The 25,624-nt window shown below is 45.0% G+C and overlaps 1 protein-coding gene across 1 annotated transcript in view; it reads left to right on the forward strand.

Annotated features, from left to right (window-relative positions):
• Positions 1 to 715: 715 nt before the first annotated feature.
• LOC126090849 (uncharacterized) overlaps positions 716 to 25,624 on the forward strand; it is a 36,258-nt gene continuing 11,349 nt past the window's right edge. The window contains exons 1-2 of the mRNA XM_049907016.1: positions 716 to 767; positions 18,017 to 18,122. Coding sequence (XP_049762973.1) covers positions 756 to 767; positions 18,017 to 18,122 — 118 coding nt within the window. The 5' untranslated portion in view covers positions 716 to 755. The remainder of the gene's footprint in view (positions 768 to 18,016; positions 18,123 to 25,624) is intronic.

The following is a 25,624-nucleotide window of genomic DNA, read 5'->3' on the forward strand; positions in this document are numbered from 1 at the left end:
TTCCAGCGTTATTATGGTATCAGCTGGTAATGACAGTCACAAAAGATGTGGGCAGCTTCAAGTAAAACAAAATAATTTCTCAGTTGGAGTTGTTCCCCAAAAATTCAAGATCTACTCCCTTTCGTTATATCCAAGAGAAGGTAAATAAATGTACTGTCGACGGTGCGTGAAGTACGAAGCGAGTACCAAATATCAAGTGAAGCGTAGCCTTGAGAGTAGATATCACTTACGGGAATCGTGAACGAATCTTCCCTCGACACCGACTTCAGACGCAGGCAGTTTGTACCACAATGCCGTTGGCCTGGAGATATCCTTTACTCTAGACGGAGGTGGCAAAAACCGCCATTTTTGTCTTAAATGGAACAGATCCATCTCGCCGTGTGTCCTTTACAGGAGTAGCGGCTACCGTTGCACCTTCTGCAGGAGGCAACGGCAGCCTTGTACTAAACGATACGCGAATTCCGCCGGGGGCGAACTGACGAGGACAGTGTCTACGGAACAGATACGTCGGAAAATCAACCGGTCACAGGTAATTGCCAAAAAAATGGCGGTTCGTCCTAGACACTGTTTCCTGCCGGCTGTCTGTGTCCCCTGAGGACGGCGCCCGGCGTCTGTCGCGGGCAAGGACGCTCCCTCCCCCCTCTCCCGCTACTTGCTACACGGCGACCACTAGCGGCTATAAAGGAAGGCCGGCGGCCGTTCGCCAGCACATTCTCAGTCCTGCCCGTTGCAGCTGATCCGACGCAGCCCTCAACATGCTCAAGCTGGTGAGTCTCCTCTCATTGTCAGTTATTTGTTTAATCGTTCAATTCAGAGGTTCGCGACATAAACAAAGCACTGAAGCACTCTGCAAACGCCTGTGACCGAACTACGCTAGACAGCATCAGTCATACATCTGGTTCCTCCAACAGGCTCAAGTTTAACCGCAGCACCCTCGACGACCACAGGTCACAGATTTTCACTTTCAGCCATCATTCTTGCAACATTACAAATATTTGTGGTAATTTAAAAATTTTAACAAGAGCTATGGGTCAGTGGATTTTGATTAACAAGTGCCTTCTGATTCCCTCTTCGTTTTATTTATTTATTTATTTTTTGATATCTTAAAATACAACTAGTGAATCCTGCAGTGCCCACACACATGATCATTTTCCTTTTTTCTTTTGTCTACTTGTTGGCTACATTAGCCCATTTCAAAAAGTATTTTTTTGTGTTCTGTTTGTTGAGTGTCCAGTGAACAAGTGATGAATAGTCCCATTACATTAGAGACTAAAATACGCTGTCGACTTTTCTGTGAATAAAAAAAATTGGAAAACCAATTTTCAATATTTCTTTGTGCCAAACTGAAGGAAACCAGTGTAGTCTCATTATGATAATCAAAGCAGAATAATTGTTTACTACTTTTGGATGCCGATGATGGTGGCGGTTGAGGGAGGTAGGCGGCAAGGGATTCAAGAGAGTAACAAGTAATATAAGTCGTCATAATAGTAACTGATTCGAATTTTAATGTCGTGAGCACTTTTTCATTATACCTCTGCTTTTCCATGTCTTCTTAATTCTCCCTATTATCAAAAACAGTTTAAATCAGTAGGAAATTTTAACTGCTGCGTTAAATCAGAGTCTCGGTGCAATAATCTGTAATGTATTTTATAAACTCAAGAAAATTTTTACACTACCATACGAGAATGATGGAGCAGATTCTTTATATGTTTTAGTGAACAGACCATTTCATTATACGTACTTCGAATACATTTCATGATGTTACCAGTACTCACTAAGTACCCTTTTTTCATTTACTAACGTTTCCTTTACCTTAGTTCTCAAACTAACTGAAGTCTACACTGAAAAATAAGATTATCCCTTGCTTAGTGAGTCGAACTAGGTTTCGTGAGCGATCGACGAAACTCATGTAGCAGAACACGTTACAAACAAAAGACTTCAGTAGGAAGACAGCAGAAAATATGTCTTTGCAAGAAACCCGCTTAGAAAGTATAGGTGGTGCTGAATGACACTCGCGTATTTGCGTAAAGGCAGGGGCTGCTTCAGCTTGAGCGCGTTGTCCTTCAGGCGTCCTACATGTTACAGCGAAGTTCATTATGTGCGTATAGTGGTTGTATTGACATTGGGGCAGAAAGGGAAACGTATTTAAAATAAATCAAGCTGTTTAACATTAATGAAACGTGGTTAAGTTTGTTGGCGTTATGTTGTGGTAGTTAGTGTCGTAGAAAGAAAAGTGTTTTTGTACAAGAGTTAGATGATTTCCCCATGCTGATTCGTCAGGTACTGTTTAGTCTCGAATCTGGTCCAGAAAATTTTTTACGTTAAACTGGTCAAAGGTATTATCGAAGTGAGGGAACAGTCCTCGTAGGAGTGCTCACACTAATGGCACAAACACTGAATCATTCGTGTAACACCATACCAACATGGGGTAAACTACAGTGAGCGTTAATGTCATGACAAGATTATATTTTCGGCTCATTATGGAATTCAGAAGGATGTAGGTTGCAGTAGGTACTGGGAGATGAAGAAGCTTGCACAGGATAGAGTAGCATGGAGAGCTGCATCAAACCAGTCTCAGGACTGAAGACAACAACAACAACAATGGAATTTTTAGCTCTGTGCTTGCTTTGCTTGCTCAGCCTTGTGGTGCGACGCAGGAAATTCGCCGACACACTCTTTACCGTTTCTTAACTCACTGTGAGTCGACTCGTTGATTTCCTCTTGCGAAGACAAAATTGGTTCAAATGGCTCTGAGCACTATGGGACTAAACAACTGAGGTCATCAATCCCCCAGAACTTAGAACTACTTAAACTTAACTAACCTAAGAACATCACACACATCCATGCCCGAGGCAGGATTCGAACCTGCGACCGTAGCGGTCGCGCGGTTCCAGACTGAAGCGCCTAGAAGCGCTCGGCCACATCGCTAAGACATTCTGCGCTTCTAACTGTGTGTACTATCGACGATAGAACTTACCCTGGGTTAAATTTTTCTGAAATATGTCTGTTCTGTTATAACGAGCCCATACGAATGAAATCTGAGCACAGTATAAGATTTCATAGTGGAGGAAAGTGTAAACTTGTTTAAAATAAAAATCGGTGTGACTACAAAATTTCGCATTATTCTTTCATTCAGTGGGAACACTACTTCTTTTATTTGCAATGACAGTTTATTCCTACGGCATCAATAGGGCCGTCGAGCTGACGGGTGGACCAACATAAACAGTGTCGGCTGTTCTCACGTCTCGAGAAACAGTGGGAATGTTTAGCTCTGTGAGTGCAAGAAAGACGTATAGAAATGTAATGAACCAGGAACGGTACGTGGGTAGAAAAGGTGAAATAAGTGAGGAAGATGTAACGTCGATTTTCTTATTAATCACCGATTGCACAGTTTGTTCAATATGAGCCCCAGGGACGCCATAAGATGCTGTACAGTGCCACATTTGCATTTGGTGGCCAAAATTGGTACCTTTTTTCAGAGTAAATCGTTTCCGCGTTAACGTATTAGCGTATCTACCTAGTTTCGCAACCGTACTTTAATTACAGGGGACAGTGGACCCCCGAGATCACCATGATTCGACCGTCTACAATGATGTCAAGCGTCACCGCATGAGTACGCTTTGAAGACAGGTGAAACCTTTTTATATCTATCCCTTTTGCAAAGACAGACCACAATCAACGTGTACATTCAGCGAGCAATAAACGGAACCAAAGACAAATTTATAAGGGGAGTTACAGGGCAAGGAATAAATTCTTCCTATTTCTGACGGAGATGGCAAGAACTTGGAAAAGACATGGGTCGGAATGGATAGCATCTCGAAAAGATACTGTGTGTTTTCAAAGTAAAAGATGGGTCATGGACTGCAGTTAAGTCAATAAAACAGGATGGTTCAAATGGCTCTAAGCACTATGGGACTTAACATCTGTGGTCATCAGTCCCCTAGAGTTGTTGTTGTTGTTGAGGTCTTCAGTCCTGAGACTGGTTTGATGCAGCTCTCCATGCTACCCTATCTTGTGCAAGCTTCTTCATGTCCCAGTACTTACTGCAACCTACATCCTTCTGAATCTGCTTAGTGTATTCATCTCTTGGTCTCCCTCTACGATTTTTACCCCCCACGCTGCCCTCCAATGATAAATTTGTGATCCCTTGATGCCTCAGAACATGTCCTACTAACCGGTCCCTTCTTTTTGTCAAGTTGTGCCACATACACCTCTTCTCCCCAATTCCATTCAATACTTCCTCATTAGTTATGTGATCTACCCATCTAATCTTCAGCATTCTTCTGTAGCACCACATTTCGAAAGCTTCTATTCTCTTCTTGTCCAAACTATTTATCGTCCATGTTTCACTTCCATACATGGCTACACTCCATACAAATACTTTCAGAAACGACTTCCTGACACTTAAATATATACTCGATGTTAACAAATTTCTCTTCTTCTGAAACGCTTTCCTTGCCATTGCCAGTCTACATTTTATATCACTCTACTTCGAACATCATCAGTTATTTTGCTCCCCAGATAGCAAAACTCATTTACTACTTTTAGTGTCTCATTTCCTAATCTAATTCCCTCAGCATCACCCGACTTAATTCGATCACATTCCATTATCCTCGTTTTGCTTTTGTTGATGTTCATCTTATATCCTCCTTTCAAGACACTGTCCATTCCGTTCAACTGCTCTTCCAAGTCGTTTGCTGTCTCTGATAGAATTACAATGTCATCGGCGAACCTCAAAGTTTTTATTTCTTCTCCATGGATTTTAATACCTACTCCGAATTTTTCTTTTGTTTCCTTTACTGCTTGCTCAATATACAGATTGAATAACATCGGGGAGAGGCTACAACCCTGTCTCACTCCCTTCCCAACCACTGCTTCCCTTTCATGCCCCTAGAGTTAGAACTACTTGAACCTAACTAAGGACAGCACAGACATCCACGCCCGAAGCAGGATTCGAACCTGCGACCGTAGCAGCAGCGCGGTACCGGACTGAAACGCCTAGAACCGCTCAGGCACAGCGGCCGGCGTCGAATAGGAAATGAGATACTAGAAGTAGTATATTAGTTTTGCTATTTGGGCTGCAAAATAGCTGACGATGTCCGACGTAGAGAGAACGAAAAATGTAGCCTGGCAGTGGCAAGCCTGAAAAGTAGAAATTTGCTAACATCGAATAACGTATAAATTTAAATTTTAGGGAGTATTTTTCTGAGGATGTTGGTATGGATTGTAGCCTTGGTCGGATATCTAATAAAATCAGATTGGGGAGAAAAGTGGTGGTAAGTTCCTGTGGGACCAAACTGCTGAGGTCATCGGTCCCTAGGCTTACACACTACTTCAGCTAACTTGAACTAACTTACGCTAAGGACAACACAAACACCCATGCCCGAGGGAGGACTCGAACCTCCGACGGGAGCAACCGCGCGAACTGCGGCAAGGCGCCTGAGACCGCGCGGCTATCCCACGCGGTGGTGTATGATACAACTTCACCGAAAGAAGGGAGCATCTGATAGAACACATCCTGAGGCATAATGCAGCAACAAATGAGCTGCAGTAGAAATGAAGAGGCATTTAAAGGACACATTAGCGTGGAGAGATGGATGAAACCACTATTCGGACTGAAGACCAGACAGGAATACACCAATCGCGCGTAGTTTGTACCTAGACTAAAGCCTTACATTTTATCTCTCAGTTAAAGATCGGCGGTGTTGACTTTTGGGAAAATCGTGCCTCTTGTGATGATTTGAGATTGGCAGGAGAGTGGAAGATGAAGAGAAGGGCAAATAATGGGCTGAATAAAGAGTGCTGAGAAGAAACTAACAGATATGTGGAGGACTCAGATGAACGTCTGTGGTAATCGTCAGACGGATTTATCCTAGGACCCAAATGTTCCTTACGACACTGAACGCATTTGTCACGTCGGGACTAGAGATGGGGCATCCGCTCTTGAACTAATTCATAGAGTTGAATCTTTCAAAGGAATGAACAATCAATGATTCAGAAAAAAAGAACGGTAGCTCCAAACGTTTCCCACGGCAGAGAGAGAGAGAGAGAGAGAGAGAGAGAGAGAGAGAGAGAGACAGAGAGAGAGAGACGGAGCATATCAGCAGCGCCTCTGCTGGTCAGAGCACAGTGCACGCCACACAACACAGCCAGCGCCGGCCTCTGCCCTGCTTCTACCTTGGCTGCCTGCATTGTGCAGTGCCCCATTGGATTTTGTGTTTCACATATGCCGTGCCGTCTCTGTGCGTCGTCTGCCGCTTGCAGTGTCGCGCAGCTTAACTTCGCATCGCACTCTGTCGGCGATCGTTTCAGTCGCACGTCCTACCCTCTGGGCAGTTGATGGGAGCAACAGGACAGATATCCACCTAGCGGATAACATAGGAACTACTTGCAACAACCTGCTCACAAGGGAACGTACGATTTGTCTCGGAGCGGGTGAGTTCACCGTTCCCCCCACCCTCGGAACTCGCCCACTCCACGCTCACCCCACCGTCTCGACTCTAGCCAGAGCGTTGAGTAAAGCGACTCAGGTGTCACTCTGGTCTCTGCGGTCTCAGCTCACGCAGTAATACAGCTCGCGGCTCGACCTGCTCGACTCAGCGCCTCTGCATCGGAGTTCGTCCCTACTGGATATTGTTCTTCGTAGTAATACCGCTATGTATATTACATTATTATGTTATGTATACATCAATTGTTTTTCTTTTATTTTTATTTGTTTAAACTGATTAGATTAGGTTCCTGATGACTCCTCTTACTATAGGATTTTTATTATGGACACTCGAATTTACGTTTTAATTATGAGCGAACCGATAAACGTATCGCAAAATGTGATACACCAATATTTTCCTTGTTTTATTCTGCGTATGGCTATATGCAGCACTTTCGTCTTACAGTCAAATTTATATTTTTTTTTCTTATTCTGGTACGGATTTTGCGATTTTAGGCGTCTTCAGAAGGAAACTTTCACTTTAAAAATATATGGCTTGCGATGTATTTGTATGAGGTTAATGAAATTTTAATACATTATAGCCAAATATATTGTTAATGTAAATCTCAAGTTACAACGTTTTCCGATCACCCGGAAAACCACGATAGTGCAAAATATATCAATAATCATAAACTTTGTCATATCGTGGAAATTTCAATAAACAATACAAAATTCTTACTCATTATCTGTGTTACTTCAAAATAGGATCAAATAAGATCAAAATACAGGTATAGTACTGGAATAAACCAAGTTTAAAGGGCAATGTGCCTTCCATTTATTTTCTATTGTAAATGAGTGGTGAGTCATGAAAAAGAGCTAATTCATTTCAGGGAGTGAACAGTTCTGATCCAATCTCTGAAAAGAACAGTTTTGCCCATCTCTAGTCGGGACCCGTAGCTGCAAGGCCGTAAGTGTGAATAATCGCGAGCTGTCTGTCGCCCAGACGGGCGTGGGAAAGTGCACGTGCGGTGAGTGGGGAGACCGGCGATTCTGGCGGCGATACGGGAGGGCAAGGTCGCTCGCTGGCTCGCGGGCTGGTAGCAGCAGCTGCCGGCGTGTCCTTCACACCGCCGCGACCGCCCGACACCGCGTGCGGACCGCCACGTGCCGAGCAGCCTGCAGCTAGCACTTCCTGGCAGGTCAGGGCGTCAACCCGCGTCGCGTATGTTTTTCAAAGTTCAGGATTCCACAAAAATTAACAAGAAATGAACATCAAATCAATCAATAATGTGTTATTAGTTGTTATTTATAAATTTTTTCCAACATTCAACAAAGTGTTCAATGTCTCGGCGGTAAAAGTCATCTGCATTCCACTCGAAGACATCGTTCAGTCAAACCCTCAATTGCACGTCATTATTGAGCGAAACGCCACGCTTTCGAGAGGGTTCGCAACAAGGGGAAATCCGAAAGTGCCAAGTCGGGGGAATGCGGAAACGTGGCAGCACTTCTCAGCCAAGCTTTTGGGTGGCTCAAGGCTCTGAGCACTATGGGACTTAACGTCTGAGGCCATCAGTCCCCTACAACTTAGAACTACTTAAACCTAACCAACCGAAGGACATCACACACACATCCATGCACGAGGCAGGATTCGAACTTGCGACCGTAGCGGTCGCGCGGTTCCAGACTGTAGCGCCTAGAACCGCTCGGTCACACCGGCCGGCGCCCCTTTATATGCACGTGGACATGAACAGTGGGTAGCTGAACTGATAAACTTCACCGTCCTGATTAGTAATGTCAACAAGAGACAATTTAGTGCTTCCTGACGTGTGACAATACGTACTGAAGCCGAGAGAGGGCATATCATCACTGTCAAAGCCTTCAACGAAAAATATTTCGGTTGCCTAGGGAACCATGATTGTACTCAGGTGTGCATCTCTTCGAAGCAAATCGATGACGAAAAATGTCTTCCTCCAGGGCTTCAAAATTATAGAAATCGCATGGAGAGAGTCGGGACTGTATGAAGAATGTTTAAGGGCTTCCCGCAAAACTTCTGCAGAGTAGTCGATAAAACCTTGGCAATGTGTGGGCCTTCCATATGGTTCCGAATTCTCCCCATGCGATTTCCATATTTTTGGAGCCCTGAAGAAAGACATTTATGGCTGTCGATTTGCCTCGGATAAAGAAGTGCACACCTGCGTACAGAAGTCCCGAACACAACTGCAAAAAATTTTCCTTGAGAGCACTGACCTTTTTGTCTCAGAGTAAGATAAATTTATTGACGCTTATTGCGATACTTTTGAAATAATTAACAGTTTACTTACTTATTTTCTATCTGCGTCGTTTTCATTTGGCCGCCCTTTATAATTAGTCAAAGAACGAAAAAATCTTCACCCCATATCAAATTACAGGCAGTTTTTTAGGGACTACTATTCAACAAGTATTTGTTGATTCACTGAATTTGTGTTATTTGGTAACAGTGCTTAATTTCTAAAATTTTAGGTGCCAGAACTCGCCTGTTCAACCAGACAAACCCTTCCCACCACCAATCCTACCCCCCAAGACCAGGCATAAAAATCACAAGTTTCGATTTTTGAAAACTTTTGATTACAAACAGAAATTTAGGTTTTTAAAAACATGGTTCTTTAAAATCGATACAATAACACTGCGAGATTTAATATAAACAACAGGTGCTACCATCTGCTCCGTGGCAATTTCACTCTGCTCTCTATTTGTAGTCCACACACATCGGCACCAGTCGGTAGCCTTCGTAACTATGACGTCATGTTTTCAACTGCTGCCAGTTGCAATATTCAAACATTTGCATTGTAGCTGCTCGATGAAGCGGAGGTTCTGGGTGTCCACTTGTATTCCTAGGTTAAAAAATAAAACTATGAAATAATCACTGGGAGGTGCCGGAAAGCAGTTTCGGCCGAAATTAGGCCCTGTTTGCAACTGAATTTGTCAGAATTTTTTATAAACAAAAGGGAGCCGCAAATCAGTGTTAGAGGCAGACCTTTAACGTAGGCTCAGTGTAGTTAAAGAATTTATAAGTTATTCTCGAGAAAAGTAGCTTCCTTTTTCGATAGTATTTTAATTATTTGTTGATACTTTACATGTGGCAAATGATCACATATTTTCAACACGAACGTCATGTTCTCCATACGTTTTATGTCGCTGTATATGAATACGACGTGTTTACTTGTTTTGCACTACAGGGTCTAGAACTACAGTACTTCGGTCCTCGTGTACGTAGATAGTCGTATGCGCACGATTGATCTTCCGCTCCGCGGCTACCGCGGAGATCAGTGGGTGGCCCCAGGGCACGATGTTCCGTAAGCCAACGACGCAGGGGGTGGGCGGGGGGGCTAAACACACGCGCACACACGCATGCACACACTCAGCCGCAAGCCCCGAAACAGAGGCGCGTGCTGCGGGCGGACACGCTGCCACCGCATCCCATCGATTAGAGCCTAATTAATCGCCGGTTAACATTTAAACGGTAATGGCGCGCCGCCTCCGGGGCGTCTCACGGGCCGCTGCCATTAAGAGGCTAACGAGGAATTAATTCCGCCGCGCCGGCAGACAAGGCCCGCGGCCGGCGTGTAGCCGCCTAAGCCCCCAATCGGTTGCCCTGCGAGCACGGGGATTCGAACCGGGGACGGCGACAGCGAGGGCCGTCGCTCGCGGAGCCAGGAGGGCCGGCTTGTCCCGCGGAAGCCCGACCCGACCGAGACCGCCGCACGTGGCACAGCGGACGCCGGCCGGCGCTTCCAGCGGCTCCAGGGCCAAGGTCGGCTGCCTCCTGCATTCCGCACGCGCAGTAAAAACGTCAAGAGGAACGAGTCGTAATTTCACGTTTCAGATGAGACCAGGATTGCTTAACTGCAGGGATTCTCTCCCTCGTAACGTCGAGAGACAAGCATATATTCTACATCTACATCCGTACTCCACAAGCCACCTAACGGTGTGTGGCGGAGGGTACCTTGAGTACCTCTATCGGTTCTCCCTTCTATTCCAGTCTCGTATTGTTCGTGGAAAAAAGGATTGTCGGTATGCTTCTGTGTGGGCTCTAATCTCTCTGATTTTGTCCTCATGGTCTCTTCGCGACATATACGTAGGAGGGAGCAATATACTGCTTGACTCCTCGGTGAAGGTATGTTCTCGAAACTTCAACAAAAGCCCGTACCGAGCTACTGAGCGTCTCTCCTGCAGAGTCTTCCACTGGAGTTTATCTATCATCTCCGTAACGCTTTCGCGATTACTAAATGATCCTGTAACGAAGCGCGCTGCTCTCCGTTGGATCTTCTCTATATGTTCTATCAACCCCATGTGGTACGGATCCCACACTGCTGAGCAGTATTCAAGCACTGGGCGAACAAGCGTACTGTAACCTACTTCCTTTGTTTTCGGATTACATTTCCTTAGGATTCTTCCAATGAATCTCTATCTGGCATCTGCTTTACCGACGATCAACTTTATATGAACATTCCATTTTAAATCACTCCTAATGCGTACTCCCAGATAATTTATGGAATTAACTGCTTCCAGTTGCTGACCTGCCATATTGTAGCTAAATGATAAGGGATCTATCTTTCTATGTATTCGCAGCACATTGCACTTGTCTACATTGAGATTCAATTGCCATTCCCTGCACCATGCGTCAATTCGCTGCAGATCCTCCTGAATTTCAGTACAATTTTCCAACCTCTCGATATACCACAGCATCATCCGCAAAAAGCCTCAGTGAACTTCCGATGTCGTCCACAAGGTCATTTATGTATATTGTGAATAGCAACGGTCCTATGACACTCCCCTGCGGCACACCTGAAATCACTCTTACTTCGGAAGACTGCCGCGCGTGATTAGCCGAGCGGTCTCAGGCGCTGCAGTCATGGACTGTGCGGCTGGTTCCGGCGGAGGTTCGAGTCCTCCCTCGGGCATGGGGGTGTGTGTTTGTCCTTAGGATAATTTAGGTTAATTAGTGTGTAAGCTTAGGGACTGATGCCTTAGCAGTTAAGTCCCATAGGATGTCACACACATTTGACCATTTGACTTCGGAAGACTTCTCTCCATTGAGAATGACAAGCTGCGCTCTGTTATCTAGGAACTCTTCAATCCAATCACACAATTGGTCTGATAGTCCATATGCTCTTACTTTATTCATTAAACGACTGTGGGGAACTGTATCGAACGCCTTGCGGAAGCCAAGAAACACGGCATCTACCTCTGAACCCGTGTCTATGGCCCTCTGAGTCTCGTGGACGAATAGCGCGAGCTGGGTTTCACATGACCGTCTCTTTCGAAATCCATGCTGATTCCTACAGAGTAGATTTCTAGTCTCCAGAAAAGTCATTATACTCGAACATAATACGTGTTCCAAAATTCGACAACTGATAGACGTTAGAGATATAGGTCTATAGTTCTGCACATCTGTTCGATGTCCCTTCTTGAAAACGGGGATGACCTGTGCCCTTTTCCAATCCTTTGGAACGCTACGCTCTTCTAGAAAACTACGGTACACCGCTGCAAGAAGGAGGGCAAGTTCCTTCGCGTACTCTGTGTAAAATCGAACTGGTATCTCATCAGGTCCAGCGGCCTTTCCTCTTTTGAGCGATTTTAATTGTTTCTCTATACCTCTGTCGTCTATTTCGATATCTACCATTTTGTCATCTGTGCGGCAATCTAGAGAAGGAACTACAGTGCAGTCTTCTTCTGTGAAACAGCTTTGGAAAAAGACATTTAGCATTTCGGCCTTTAGTCTGTCATCCTCTGTTTCTGTACCATTTTGGTCACAGAGCGTCTAAAAAGTATTCGTCTGCAGTTCACAGAGCGACACGTGCGGCAGGAATGTTCTCCTCACTGACATAAGACACACATCCGAATGAGATAACACCAGAGTAAAATTGCGAATTGTTAAGTGCTTATGTCTTGGAGCTAAATGTCGAAATAGAATAGTAAGAAATGTACCTTACTGCTCTCCAGTTATGTTGTGATGGAGAAATACGCCCATTGGTACATTTTCTGCGTAGAAAAGACGTCGCTGATTCTATAGCTCTTTGCCATCAACTTCTTGGATAAACGCTTCTCGGGTAAGACACACGTTGCACTTGGGATTAAGATCCAGATGTCAGTAACATATTAGAGAAGATAAATTTCTTTGCCAAGATTGCTATTAACAACCTTTAGGGTCGGTGCGGTGTACGGACGTGAATGTGAGCTCTCGGCTGATAAGAAATACACTACTTGCCATTAAAATTGCTACACCAAGAAGAAATGCAGATGATAAACGGGTACTCATTGGACAAGTGTATTACACTAGAACTGACATGTGCTTACATTTTCACGCAATTTGGGTGCATAGATCCTGAGAAATCAGTACCCATAACAACCACCTCTGGCCGTAATAACGGCCTTGATACGCCTGGGCATTGAGTCAAACAGAGCTTGGATGTCGTGTACAGGTACAGCTGCCCATGCACCTTCAACACGATACCACAGTTCATCAAGAGTAGTGACTGGCGTATTGTGACGAGCCAGTTGCTCGGCCACCACTGACAACATGTTTTCAGTTGGTGAGAGATCTGCAGATTGTGCTGGCCAGGGCAGCAGTAGAACATTTCCAGTATCCAGAAAGCCCCGTACAGGACCTGCAACATGCGGTCGTGCATTATCCTGCTGAAATGTAGGGTTTCGCAGGGATCGAATGAAGGGTAGAGCCACGGGTCGTACCACATCTGAAATGTAACGTCCACTGTTCAAAGTGCCGTCAATACGAACAAGAGGTGACCGAGCCGTGTAACCAATGGCAACCCATACCATCAAACCGGATGATACGCCAGTATGGCGATGACGAATAGACGCTTCCAATGTGTGTTCACCGCGATGTCGCCAAACACGGATGCGACCATCATGATGCTGTAAACAGAACCTGGATTCATCCGAATAATGACGTTTTGCCATTCGTGCACCCAGGTTCGTTGTTGAGTACACCATCGCAGGCGCTCCTGTCTGTTATGCAGAGTCAAGAGTAACCACAGCCATGGTCTCCGAGCTGATAGTCCATGCTGCTGCAGACGTCGTCGAAATGTTGGTGCAGATGTTGTTGTCTTGGAAACGTCCCGTCCTGTTGACTCAGGGATGGAGACGGTGATGCACGATCCGTTACAGCCATGCGGATAAGATGCCTGTCATCTCGACTGCTAGTGATACGAGGCCGTTGGGATCCAGCACGGCGTTCCGTATTACCCTCCTGAACCCACCGATTCCATATTCTGCTAACAGTCATTGGATGTCGACCAACGCGAGCAGCAATGTCGCGATACGATAAAGCGCAATCGCGATAGGCTACAATCCGACCTTTATCAAAGTCGGAAACCTGATGGTACGCATTTCTCCTCCTTACACGAGGCATAACAACAACGTTTCACCAGGCAACGCTGGTCAACTGCTGTTTGTGTATGAGAAATCGGTTGGAAACTTTCCTCGTGTCAGAACGTTGTAGGTGTCGCTACCGGCTCCAACCTTGTGTGAATGCTCTGGAAAGCTAATCATTTGCATATCACAGCATCTTCTTCCTGCCGGCTAAATTTCGCGTCTGTAGCACGTCATCTTCGTAGTGTAGCAATTTTAATGGCCAGTAGTGTATGTTCCTCCTCTAACACGAGTGTAGGCCCTTGACCACCGCGTTACCTCCCTCGGTCTGGGTAAATGACTCCCCGCGTCATAAAGGAACAATTAAAAGCGAAACGTGCAGCAGCGTTTTACTGCAGTCTATTCCGGTTAGCGAACGACCTCTCAGCGGGAATACGAACAATGTGCTGCGGTTCGAATGCTAAGGAACGCGTCCAAGGCTGCCGCTGCCCGCTTTTAATGCCCAGCTGCCAGCCGCCGCCGTCCACTTGGCTTTGGCGAGCGCGACACGGGTTTCCCGGCTGCTCTGTTGTCTCTGCCTATTCCGGAACTGCTCTGAAGGTGAACCGGGGGCTCTCTCCACCCGCTCAGATCCGCAAACCAATTACCACCGGATACACGACCCACCGCGCTTTACTTAATAGCGCACTGCTCCTGTTTTGAATACGGCCGTTATACATGTTCCTAGCAGGCGTTCAGAGTCGTGAAATGTCTATTCCAATATCAGTTAGCTACAAGCGTGACGTTTAGTACACACGGCAATGCAGTTAAAGCGTGCAGACATTTTCTAACAAGGGGTTCTGCCAAGATGCACGAATGCTTTGCTTGCTCATTTTGTTGATACTTATCTTTGCCCTTTTAATTCACGCTCTTTTTGTCAGTAACTTACTAGGATTTAGGTTTCCCAGTGTAAATGCTGCAATGGCTGAGTGCTAAGTTAATTCTTACAACATTCTTCAGTTTCTTGCAGTTTTGCTCAGGCTCTTGTACAAGAACAAAGCGGTATGTAAGACTCCAAAATCACAAGTGTCAGTTCATGGAAATCGAAAATACCTCCCATAAATGCTCACCAGATTAAAATTCCGTACCGTTCACCGGAACGCCGCCCGCGGTGGCCGAGCGGTTCTAGGCGCTTTAGTCCGGAACCGCGCGACTGCTACGTCGCAGGTGGATGGATGTGTGTGATATACTTAGGTTAGTTAGGTTTAAGTAGTTCAAAGTTCTAGGGGACTGATGACCTCAGAAGTTGAGCCCCATAGTGCTCAGAGCCATTTGAACCATTTGCTCAGAGGCGTTCACCGGAACTGGTCCTAACGGATTCCACTCACTGGCTTGTAGTTTTGGTAATAAGGTTCTAATGGTTCTAATGGCTCTGAGCACTATGGGACTTAACATCTATGGTCATCAGTCCCCTAGAACTTAGAACTACTTAGACCTAACTAACCTAAGGACAGCACACAACACCCAGCCATCACGAGGTAGAAAAAATCCCCGACCCCGCCGGGAATCGAACCCGGGAACCCGGGCGCGGGAAGCGAGAACGCTACCGCACGACCACGAGATGCGGGCTTGGTAATAAGCACTTGCAATAAAAAATGAGGCAAGTGCAGGTAAGATCCGCGCTGTGAGGGTTCTGTACAAACTTGACTTATTGTATAGCCAGTTCATTTACTAGCTTTGATGAATGAATTTGAGAGTATCAAAATATGTGGCACTAATGGCCGTATCTTTTGAGGGCATTGACTTAGAAACTTGAATTTTTTACACTGTCACGGGGCCATTGGTCTTAGCATTTGACATAAGTTTCAACTTGATGCCTCTAACCGTTTCTGAGAAAAAGGGGTCTTAACAAACGGCAAACAAACGGACTGCAAAGTGATCGTATAAGTGTTCCGGTTTCATCGACTGAGGACTTGTTAATCGATTGGACTTATTGACAAATGTATTATGTCATCTAGTTTCTTTTAGTTTCAAGTACAGTCACGTAACAGTTGTGTGCAAACAATACATTTTAAAAGACTGTTAGTTAAAGTCAAACTAAATTTGTGTTCTGCCGTTCATGTACTGGGATCTAGTACTTCTCCTACCAGAATATCTGAGCAATGACTCGAAGCACGCTCTGTCGGTTGTGTTTTCAACAAAGTTTCATTGCAAAGTTTTCTGTGTTGCCTGATATGAATAGTGAACGTACGATCATTCTGGTACAATAAGTTTAAGAACAGATTCAGGACATAGTGGGTAAAACAGGTTTAACAATAGTAGTAGGGATGAAGGTGAGAACGTATCATTTTCTCAGTCATGTGAACAACTGAGTCGGCGAAAACCGATTACAATACGTTTTTTTTTAATCCACAACGGTTTCAAAAACAATTGATAATTCTAATTCTTTCCGTACTTACATACACTGAGTTGCGAGTTGTTACAGAAAATGGGTGTAGACTTAAGCAACAAACTATATAAACGATGGCAACGTGAGACAGATTGGTTAGGCGGTTGGTTGATTTTGGGGAGGAGACCAAACAGCAAGGTCATCGGTCCCACTGGATTAGGGAAGGATGGGGAAGGAAGTCCGCCGTGCCCTTTAGAAGGAACCATCCCGGCATTTGCCTGAAGCAATTTAGGGAAATCACGGAAAACCTAAATCAGGATGGCCGGACACGGGTTTGAAATTTTGTCCTCTCGAATGCGAGTCCAGTGTGCTAACCACTGCGCCACCTCGCGTGAGACAGATACACAGCACTTATTTAACAGAATGTTTGAAATTCATATCTTCTCCACATTTTAGTGAATCTCTGTTTTCTGTTACGGTACAAATTTATCGATCGTACTTTGAATAAAATCAACGTGTATGAAGAAAGCATTGTAAATAGCGTACCGGTATTTACGAACGGACGCGACTCAAGCGATATAAGACTGTAATTATAAATAGTCAGTAAACTGACTACTAGAAAATTATTTTTTTCTTTGAAATGCATGTCCCCCTCTTGCAGTCGCAGTCGCAGATATTTCTTTTCCAAATTGCCCTTTTTTTCCAAAGTATTAATCATTTCGTTCATTAACAGAATTCTTAAATTACCTGAATATCGGAATGGTGCGAAAAGTGGCAGTTGACCTTAAATAACGAAAAGTGTAAGGTCATCCACATGAGTGCTAAAAGGAACGCGTTAAACTTTGATTACACGATAAATCAGTCTAATCTAAAAGCCGTAAATTCAAGTAAATACCTGGGTATTACAATTACGAACAATTTAAACTGGAAGGAACATATAGAAAATGTTGTGGGGAAGGCTAACCAAAGACTACTTTTCATTGGCAGGACACTTAGAAAATGTAACAGACCTACTAAGGAGACTGTGTACACTACGCTTCTCCGTCCTCTTTTAGAATATTGTTGCGCGGTGTGGGATCCTTACCAGATAGGACTGACTGAGCACATCGAAAAAGTTCAAAGAAAGGCAGCACGTTTTGTACTATCGCGAAATATGGGACAGTGTCACGGAAATGATGGAGGATTTGGGCCGGAAATCATTAAAAGAAAGGCGTTTTTCGTTGCGACGGAATCTTCTCACGAAATTCCAATCACCAACTTTCTCCTCTCCTCCGAATGCGAAAATATTTTGTTGACACCAACTTACATAGGGAGGAACGATCACAAAGATAAAATAAGGGAAATCAGGGCTCGTACGGAAAGATAAAGGTGTTCATTCTTTACGCGCACTGTACGAGATTGCAATAATAAAGAATTGTGAAGGTGGTTCGATGAACCCTCTGCCAGGTACTTAAATGTGATTTACAGAGTATCCATGTAGATGTAGATGTAGATGTAGATGAATCTGGAGCATCATATCTAACAAAATGTGAAGGTGTGTATTGCCCATGCTCACACACGAGGAGGATGAGAAAAGTAGCGATGTCTTTTGCATTAATGACAGAAAAAATAGCGGTGCTGTGAGAGAAAGGTCTATAACTGATTAAATGGCTATCTTTGGTGCAAAATTAGGCTAACTAAAAGAAACTGTTTACCTACATCAACAGTGGGAGACGGAATGTTCGTACTTGTAGTATGTGGCAGCCTTCTTTGGCAATAGCGTTGGAGGACTGATCGACGTTTTTTGTGTAATCTGTGTGTAGTACGTGAGACGGCTATACTGACGGGTTGCCTCTGTTTGTTGTGTGCAGGTTGCCGTGCTCCTCCTGGTGCTGGTGGCGGTGGTGTCGGCGCAGCAAGGTGCGTACGACCAATTCTTCAACCTGAACACGGCGCGCGACCCTCGTACCAACACCGGTGAGTGCGAACCCGCGGCGGCGGCAGTGCTGCACGGTTGGCCTTCCTCAGCGGCTGTGGTGGCACCCCTGGCATGCTGCACGTTGCATCTCTTCCCTCGCACCAGTGACCCTTGTGCACTCTACACTGTCACTGCAACGGGTGCACGTCCTAGACGCAAGTGCTAGCAGCACTTACGACATTCCTGCCACATTCACACGCAACACTACTTCCGGAAGCCAAAAATCGAATTTAGAAACCGTTATCCATTACCACGTTTACATGATAAGGCCTGAGTCGATTTTTCTACACAGGTCCAACATTGTTTTCCCGATCGTCAGTTGTTTTATATGTATCAGTTCTCCGATTCTCATCTAGTTGGCTAATCACAAAGGCTGTTTTTCTTCCGTTCGCTGTAGGAGATGGATAACATCTTTCTTAGTATAATATTTCTTCCAATGAAATGAATACCCTTAGCTGCATACAGGCGTTGATATAAGTCCACGGGGACTGTTGAAAATGTGTGGCCCAACCGGGACTCGAACCCGGGGTCTCCTGCTTACATGACATACGCTCTATCCATCTGAGCCACCGACGACACAAAGGATAGTGCGACTGCAGGGGCTAATCTCTGGCACTCCCGTGAGGCCCACATTCGCAATTTATTGTCCCGCACTATATTCATAGTGCCCCTGCCCATCATACTCATTACTCGCGGCTTCACTGCCGATTCCCGTAAGATTTCGGGCACTGTTTGTGCATCCGCACAGAAGAAGATGGTCAAATGGCCGGTGAGCCTTAACTATGTATATATGAAGATGGTATCTGTTCTTTCGTACATGTCCGAAAGAACAGATACCATCTTCATATATATAATATTTCTTCACTGTACGAAATGTCACTCAGTACAGAGTAGTCGACGTTTCTAAAAACTGGACAGATCATGACAACCAACATACATTTCAACAATGGGGAGGAGCGTTTGCATGGGAAAGGTAATCGATTATAGAAGAGAAAATCCAATATCTAGAACAGCATTTCCAAACCGGTTTTGGGAGCTCCGTGTAAACACGGTAACTGAGAACTGGTAACTGGTAACTGATAACTGTCTCATACACGAAGCTATAGCCAACAACTGGCCTCCTTGGCGAACACAATAACTGTTTCCTAGATAAAAGGCTGAGCCAGAGTCTGATAGAAGCCGCTTGGTAGAATGTGCTTCCTCTCGAATTTCCCCCAGTTGTGGACTGATATCCAATTTTTCTGCCGCCTATACTTCTAGAAAATATAGAAACGAGGTTCAGATTAATTGTAAATATTCCAGAGTGAAACTCATAGACGAAGAAGTTTGTTTACCAAACATTGATCCTAACTATTCTTTGATATTGAATCGTTTTCTAGGACCTTGAGAAGACTCGACGTGGGACAATTTGTTTCGTCAACAAATTTGTGAAGTCAAAGCTGGAGTGTCTCTACACTCAACTCAATCAACTAAAAAGTTATCACGAAGGCGGTCATTCTTAAGATTCCGCCAGGGGTTACATTACGCTCTCCCATATAATCAGGGCGTAATAACTATCGCAGTAAGTTATTTCGCAATTCGAGCACATATAGACGCGCCCCAGCAGTCACGTGCGCCTGTCCATCTTCAGGAATCAAACAGGACGTTTAGATATTTGTGAATTACCTACTCTCCACCTTGCGTTCCGAGGTGATTTGCAGAACGCAAATGTAGTTATGTACCTACACGTGACCAGACGGCAGGAAGTGGAGGACACGAATTGATTGGCTCATATGCTGCTACACATGTAGTACGATATTGCAGTGCATATGTTGTTCAGAATTACATACATGATTGACGACATATGGAATCTGGGTCTGGCTCAGAGTCGTGCGCCGATAGCCTATTGATAGGCGACCGCTCGCTGTAAGCGGTCAATCCGGGTTCGACTACCGGTCCGGCACAGATTTTCAATGTCGTCATTCCGTTTTACAGCTGACGATTCTCCATATTCGCGAGTACATTTCAAGCACACTTGCGATAGGTGCTCGTGTAGTTAAGATGTAGAAAACAAGGCTTGCAGTATCAGAAAGTAAATTCTGTACCAGTATTTCCACTCAGTGGTGTTTCACATTACGTCTTCACACAATAAGTAACATTCAGTATTTGCATGGTATTACTCTTAACCTTACTAATTACTCAATACTGCACTGTTAAATAATTTCTATACATTTATGGAGCACTACTGGGTGTACATGTACAACTCTACTACGCACTGCACAGCACAATTGGGAAATTGACTTGATGTCAGTCACTGGTGAGTTTGAACAGATCCAGTAAACCGTAAGAGGAAGCTCGGAAAAATACGAAACGGAACAAAAGACTCTTGGTCCCCGAATAACGAGGCAGTAGAGAGGCAAATTTTTCTTTAGTGTTCTACAAGCCAGTGTCCGCCCCCAGTAGCTGAGTGGTCAGCGCGACAGAACGTCAATCCTAATGGCTCGAGTTCGATTCCCGGCTGGGTCAGAGATTTTCTCTGCCCAGGAACGGGGGTGTTGTGTTGTCCTAATCATCATCATTTCATCCCCATCGACGCGCCGAAGTGGCGTCAAATCGAAAGACTTGCACCCGGCGAACGGTCTACCCGACGGGAGGCCCTAGTCACACATTATTATACAAGCCAGTATGTTTTCTGTAAAATATGGTGGTGAAAGAAACTTCCGTGGAGAATCTGGATAGCATCAGGCGCCATACAACTGCTGATGTCACTGTACGCCAATGTCTGAACTGTTTTTCGCCAAGGTTCCTAGATGAGCTGGGTGACCTCCTCGGTTTTCACCATTACATATTTGATCTAAGCCTTCAGTCAACTTTTGTGGGAATAAGGAGGAGCTTACGGAGTGGTGTAAATTCGGTCTGTTTACCATAAAAATATGCAGTATATGTGCACGCAGAGAAGGTGGCCTCGTTCTAAGTTTGCTAACCGTTATTCAAACGTTACGCAAAAGCCATTCGAGTACGGCAAGCTAACACTGCACTTAGGGTTGGCAAGCGTCTTCCGTGACGTAACAGGCGAGAGCTACGGGGAATGCTTGAGACCGTTGGCCAGTTGGTGCTTATGCCAGCGAAAGCGAGTCCGACGAGCGAGTGGGCGCCGCTGACGATTCACCTCAGTGGAAAACCTGCAGTTGGAACTGCGAAGTACCGAACACTTGGAAGTAATGCCAGGAAGTTGCTGCGTCACTAACAGGTCTCTCAAATATCTAAGAATGAGATTCAAGCTACCGCCTCCTGATAAGAAGAGGCGAAAGATATACAGTTTCAATGAAATACGATCTAACGTTTTTATTATTGCTACAGTCTGGGATACACAGGTGTGCTGCTGCTTGATGATGCAAATGACTCGTCAAGTAGGAGAGAATGGATCCGAGTGACAATGGATACAGAGAGAGTCAAGTATTTCCTCAACGCGTAGTGGAATTTGTAGAATAGGTAAATGATCCTTCCATTGGTGTTTGCAGACGAAATGATTGAAAATCGGATTTGCAAAAGGAGGCAGAGTTCACATCGTAAGAGAGGTTTTTGTACTTTGTTATTCTTGATGTTACAAATCCACAAATATATTATTTTTGTGATATTTTCCCTTTTTTACTGATTCAGTACTAGGGGTGTGAAGACAGGGGAAAGGGGAACGAGTTTCTGATTAGTAGCCCGTTGTCTACTCTGACCGGCTCAATCTGTGGAAGAAATGCAAATTAATTAATGATAGATGGTCGCCAGACTGTTAACTGACGATTCCTCTTCGAAATGGTATCCACAGAAATTTTGTCGATCAGAGTACCCGGTTCGATCTTGAGCAGCATTGTTGAGACTGGGGATCGATTCCCATCGCTGCAAGATGGGAGGGGGCAACAACAAAGATTGTTATTTGGCATGGTCGTGCAAAGAAAATTATGGACATAAGAAGCCTTGCAAAAACTGCAATTGTTCTTGATGAATATCAGTCCACAATCTATAGCAAAAATGTGCAGAATTACCTTGAGCCTGAGAAAAATTAGAGAAGCATGTGCTTCAGGGTTTTCCTACGCACTGTGAATTTACTTGCGTAATGCAGCGCAGAAAGTGACCCAAAGGCTCGTATAATCGAGCCTGAGAAGCAGATTACCGTATTTTTCGATGACGGTAATACTATATGTCCGCTCTCTAACACTGAAGATTTTATCTAATTTGCTTACGAAAGCCGTTGGACGATAAGCTTCAGAGAATCATCTCCAACATCTCAACTCACGTTTCGATCCTAGTTGGTGTTGTAGACTCGCACTCTCCACTCAGGGAGACTCGCGCTCTCCGTTAAGGTTCGTTGTAAGATCAATTTCTGCATGGCAGTTGTCTCTATGCTCGAGTTTTGGATTTATTTTTGAATTAGTGTTGTGACTTTCCTACTCAGAGTAACACTTACACGCAGAGTCTATAAATATTTGTCGGATATTTTTCGAATCTCTGTCTTCCTACTCCTCTGCAGCTCCCTGTAGTACGTTCTATAATCCTGTCCGTATTGTTAGTGCTTTCCACGTAGTCCTTTCCTCACCATTCCACAAGGAACCTTCGGATTTCTCATGAGTTCACCATTTTTACTACACCCTTATACAACATCCCATATCAGACGCTTCGATTTTCGCAATGTCAGTGATTCACTCTTATGCAATGATTTGCTCCAAGCCTATATTCTCAAAAATTTATTCCTGAGGTTAAACAATATATTGTATGCTAGTAGATTTGTTTTACCGTGGAACGCCCTGTTAGCTAGTACTAACCTGCTTCTTATATCCTCATCTTCATCCACAAATTTTGATGTTAAGTTCATCGCTAATCCCTTTTCTCCTACTCCTCGTTACTTTCGTCTTTCTTTCGTCTACTGTCAATCGGTATTCTGTTCAAAATGGTTCAAATGGCTCTGAGCACTAAGGGACTTAACTTCTAAGGTCATCAGTACTCCAGAAGTTAGAACTACTTAAACTTAACTAACCTAAGGACATCACAGACATCCATGCCCGAGGCAGGATTCGAACCTGCGACCGTAGCGGTCGCCCGGTTCCAGCCTGTAGCGCCTAGAACCGCTCGGCCACCCGGCCGGCCAGTATTCTGTGTCCAATACGCAAATCAACAGATCGTTTAATTCTTTCTGTCACTGAGAATAGCGGTGTCATCACTGAATTTTATGACTGACGTCTTTTCATCTTGAATTTTAGATCCACTCTTGGACTTTTATTTCCACCATTGCTTCTTCCATGTACGGCTTGCATAGCAGGGGACGAAACTGCATTTACATCTTACAATCTTTTTAATTCGAGCATTCTTTACTTGGACTTCCATTATTATTCTTCCCTCTTAGCTCATGTACATATTATATATATTATACGCGACTCGTGTTCCACTAAACATTACGGCTGTTTTTCTGAAAATTTCGATCCTCTTGCAGCATTCAACTTTGTAGAACGATTTTTCTAGGCCGAAAAAGTGTCTTGGTTTTTCTTGAGTCTTGCCTCTGTTGTCAATATATTGTGCTTTATTTCGGTTTATTTGCAGTGTAAATATGGTAAAAATTGAAAATAAGAAACAAAAGTTTTACGCAGGCTGTCGCTCCTACTACCCCCGGATTTCGCGCTGCGCCAACTGCTGCCTGGAAGCTACGTTAACATAAATGGTTCTGCTGTGTTGGCAGAAGAGCCAACACCGTGTTACTAGTGGAGGCCGAAATGCACGCGTTTTAGCTCACGCAGGCTGGCGAAGAACTATACTGACGTGAGGTCTGGAACATGACAAAGAATTAGAATTCAGAAAGCGGACGTAATTAGTTTGATACTTAACTTTAATCCATTAATGATGAACGTCGCTCTTGATGGTACACGATTGGCAATATTATCTGTTAGTAACTTGCTAGGTCGTAGCAAATGACGTAGCTGAAGGCTATGCTAAACTGTCGTCTCTGCAATGAGAGCGTATGTAGTCAGTGAACCATCGCTAGCAAAGTCGGCTGTACAACTGGGACGAGTGCTAGGGAGTCTCTCTAGACTAGACCTGCCGTGTGACGGAGCTCGGTCTGCAATCACTGATAGTGGCGACACGCGGGTCCGACGTATACTAACGGACCGCGATCGATTTAAAGGCTACCACCTAGTAAGTGTGGTGTCTGGCGGTGACACCACAGGTTCATACCTCGCTCCCACTTCTATGACATTCCTTACTGACCAACCCAACATTTACCACAAATTTGGACACAATCGGTGACGCCAACTAGGTGCGGTCCCCTTGTGAGCCAGTTTCGGCCACTTCCTGCAACGTCAGCAGACAGCGCCGGCTGGGCACTCGAGCAGCTGCGGGCATCCTTGACGTAACAGCGGCCGCCAGGAACCGGACTTGGTCCGCAAGCCGGCCTCTGCGACTGCGCGGCCCTGAAAGCGCCGGTAAGGATCAGATTCCTGCGCGCCGAGGCAGGTGAATGTCGGCCGTGCCCTGCGGCCGGCGCCGCTGGCCGCCCTCAAGGGCGCCGCGCCGGGCCCTGCGGCCACGCCCACCGCCGGCCACCCTCTCATCCCCTGGAAGCTGCTCGACTTGACCGATCCAAACCCCCAAAAACACAATACCGCCTACCGTGTACACAGGCCAATATGCAGCATATCTGTGCATGTGCAAGTGGAATGATCATATAAAATTAATTTTTCGTAAGGCGGGTGCCAGGTTGAGATTCATTGCGAGAGTCCTTAGGAAATGTAGGCCATCAACAAAGGAGATGGCTTACAAAACACTCGTTCGACCTATACTTGAGTATTGCTCATCAGTGTGGGATCCATACCAGGCCGGGTTGACAGAGAAGATCCAAAGAAGAGCGGCGCGTTTCGTCACAGGGTTTTGGTAAGCGTCATAGCGTAACGGAAATGTTTAGGAAACTCAATTGGCAGACTCTGCAAGAGAGGTGCTCTGCATCGCGGTGTAGCTTGCTGTCCAGGTTTCGAGAGGGTGCGTTTCTGGATGATGTATCGAATATATTGCTTCCCCCTACTTATGCCTCCCGAGGAGATCTCGAATGTAAAATTAGAGAGATTCGAGCGCGCACAGAGGCTTTCCGGCAGTCGTTCTTTCCGCGAACCATGCGCGATTGGAACAGGAAAGGTAGGTAATGACAGTGGCACCTAAAGTGCCCTCCGCCTCACACCGTTGGGTGGCTTGCGGAGTATAAATGTAGATGTTATAAGGCTGCGAGTGTTTCTTGACGGTTTACATGCAATATTCTGTCTGATGGACTATTTCCTCGTTCGTTTGTTCGTTTTGCGCGGAAGGTATTATTTTCAACAGAAACTTGGCATAAACCCGTTGCTATACATCCTGGAGGGTCCCTCGTAATTCGTCTAAACAACATTCTGCGAATGCACTGATGTATCCTTCATCAGTCATCAGTTGTGCGAGTGGGTTAGTGATTTCCTGTTTGAAAGGTGACAATTCGTGACAACTGACGGGAAGACGT

Source organism: Schistocerca cancellata, chromosome 1 (genome assembly GCF_023864275.1).
Source record: "Schistocerca cancellata isolate TAMUIC-IGC-003103 chromosome 1, iqSchCanc2.1, whole genome shotgun sequence".
NCBI lineage: Eukaryota > Metazoa > Arthropoda > Insecta > Orthoptera > Acrididae > Schistocerca > Schistocerca cancellata.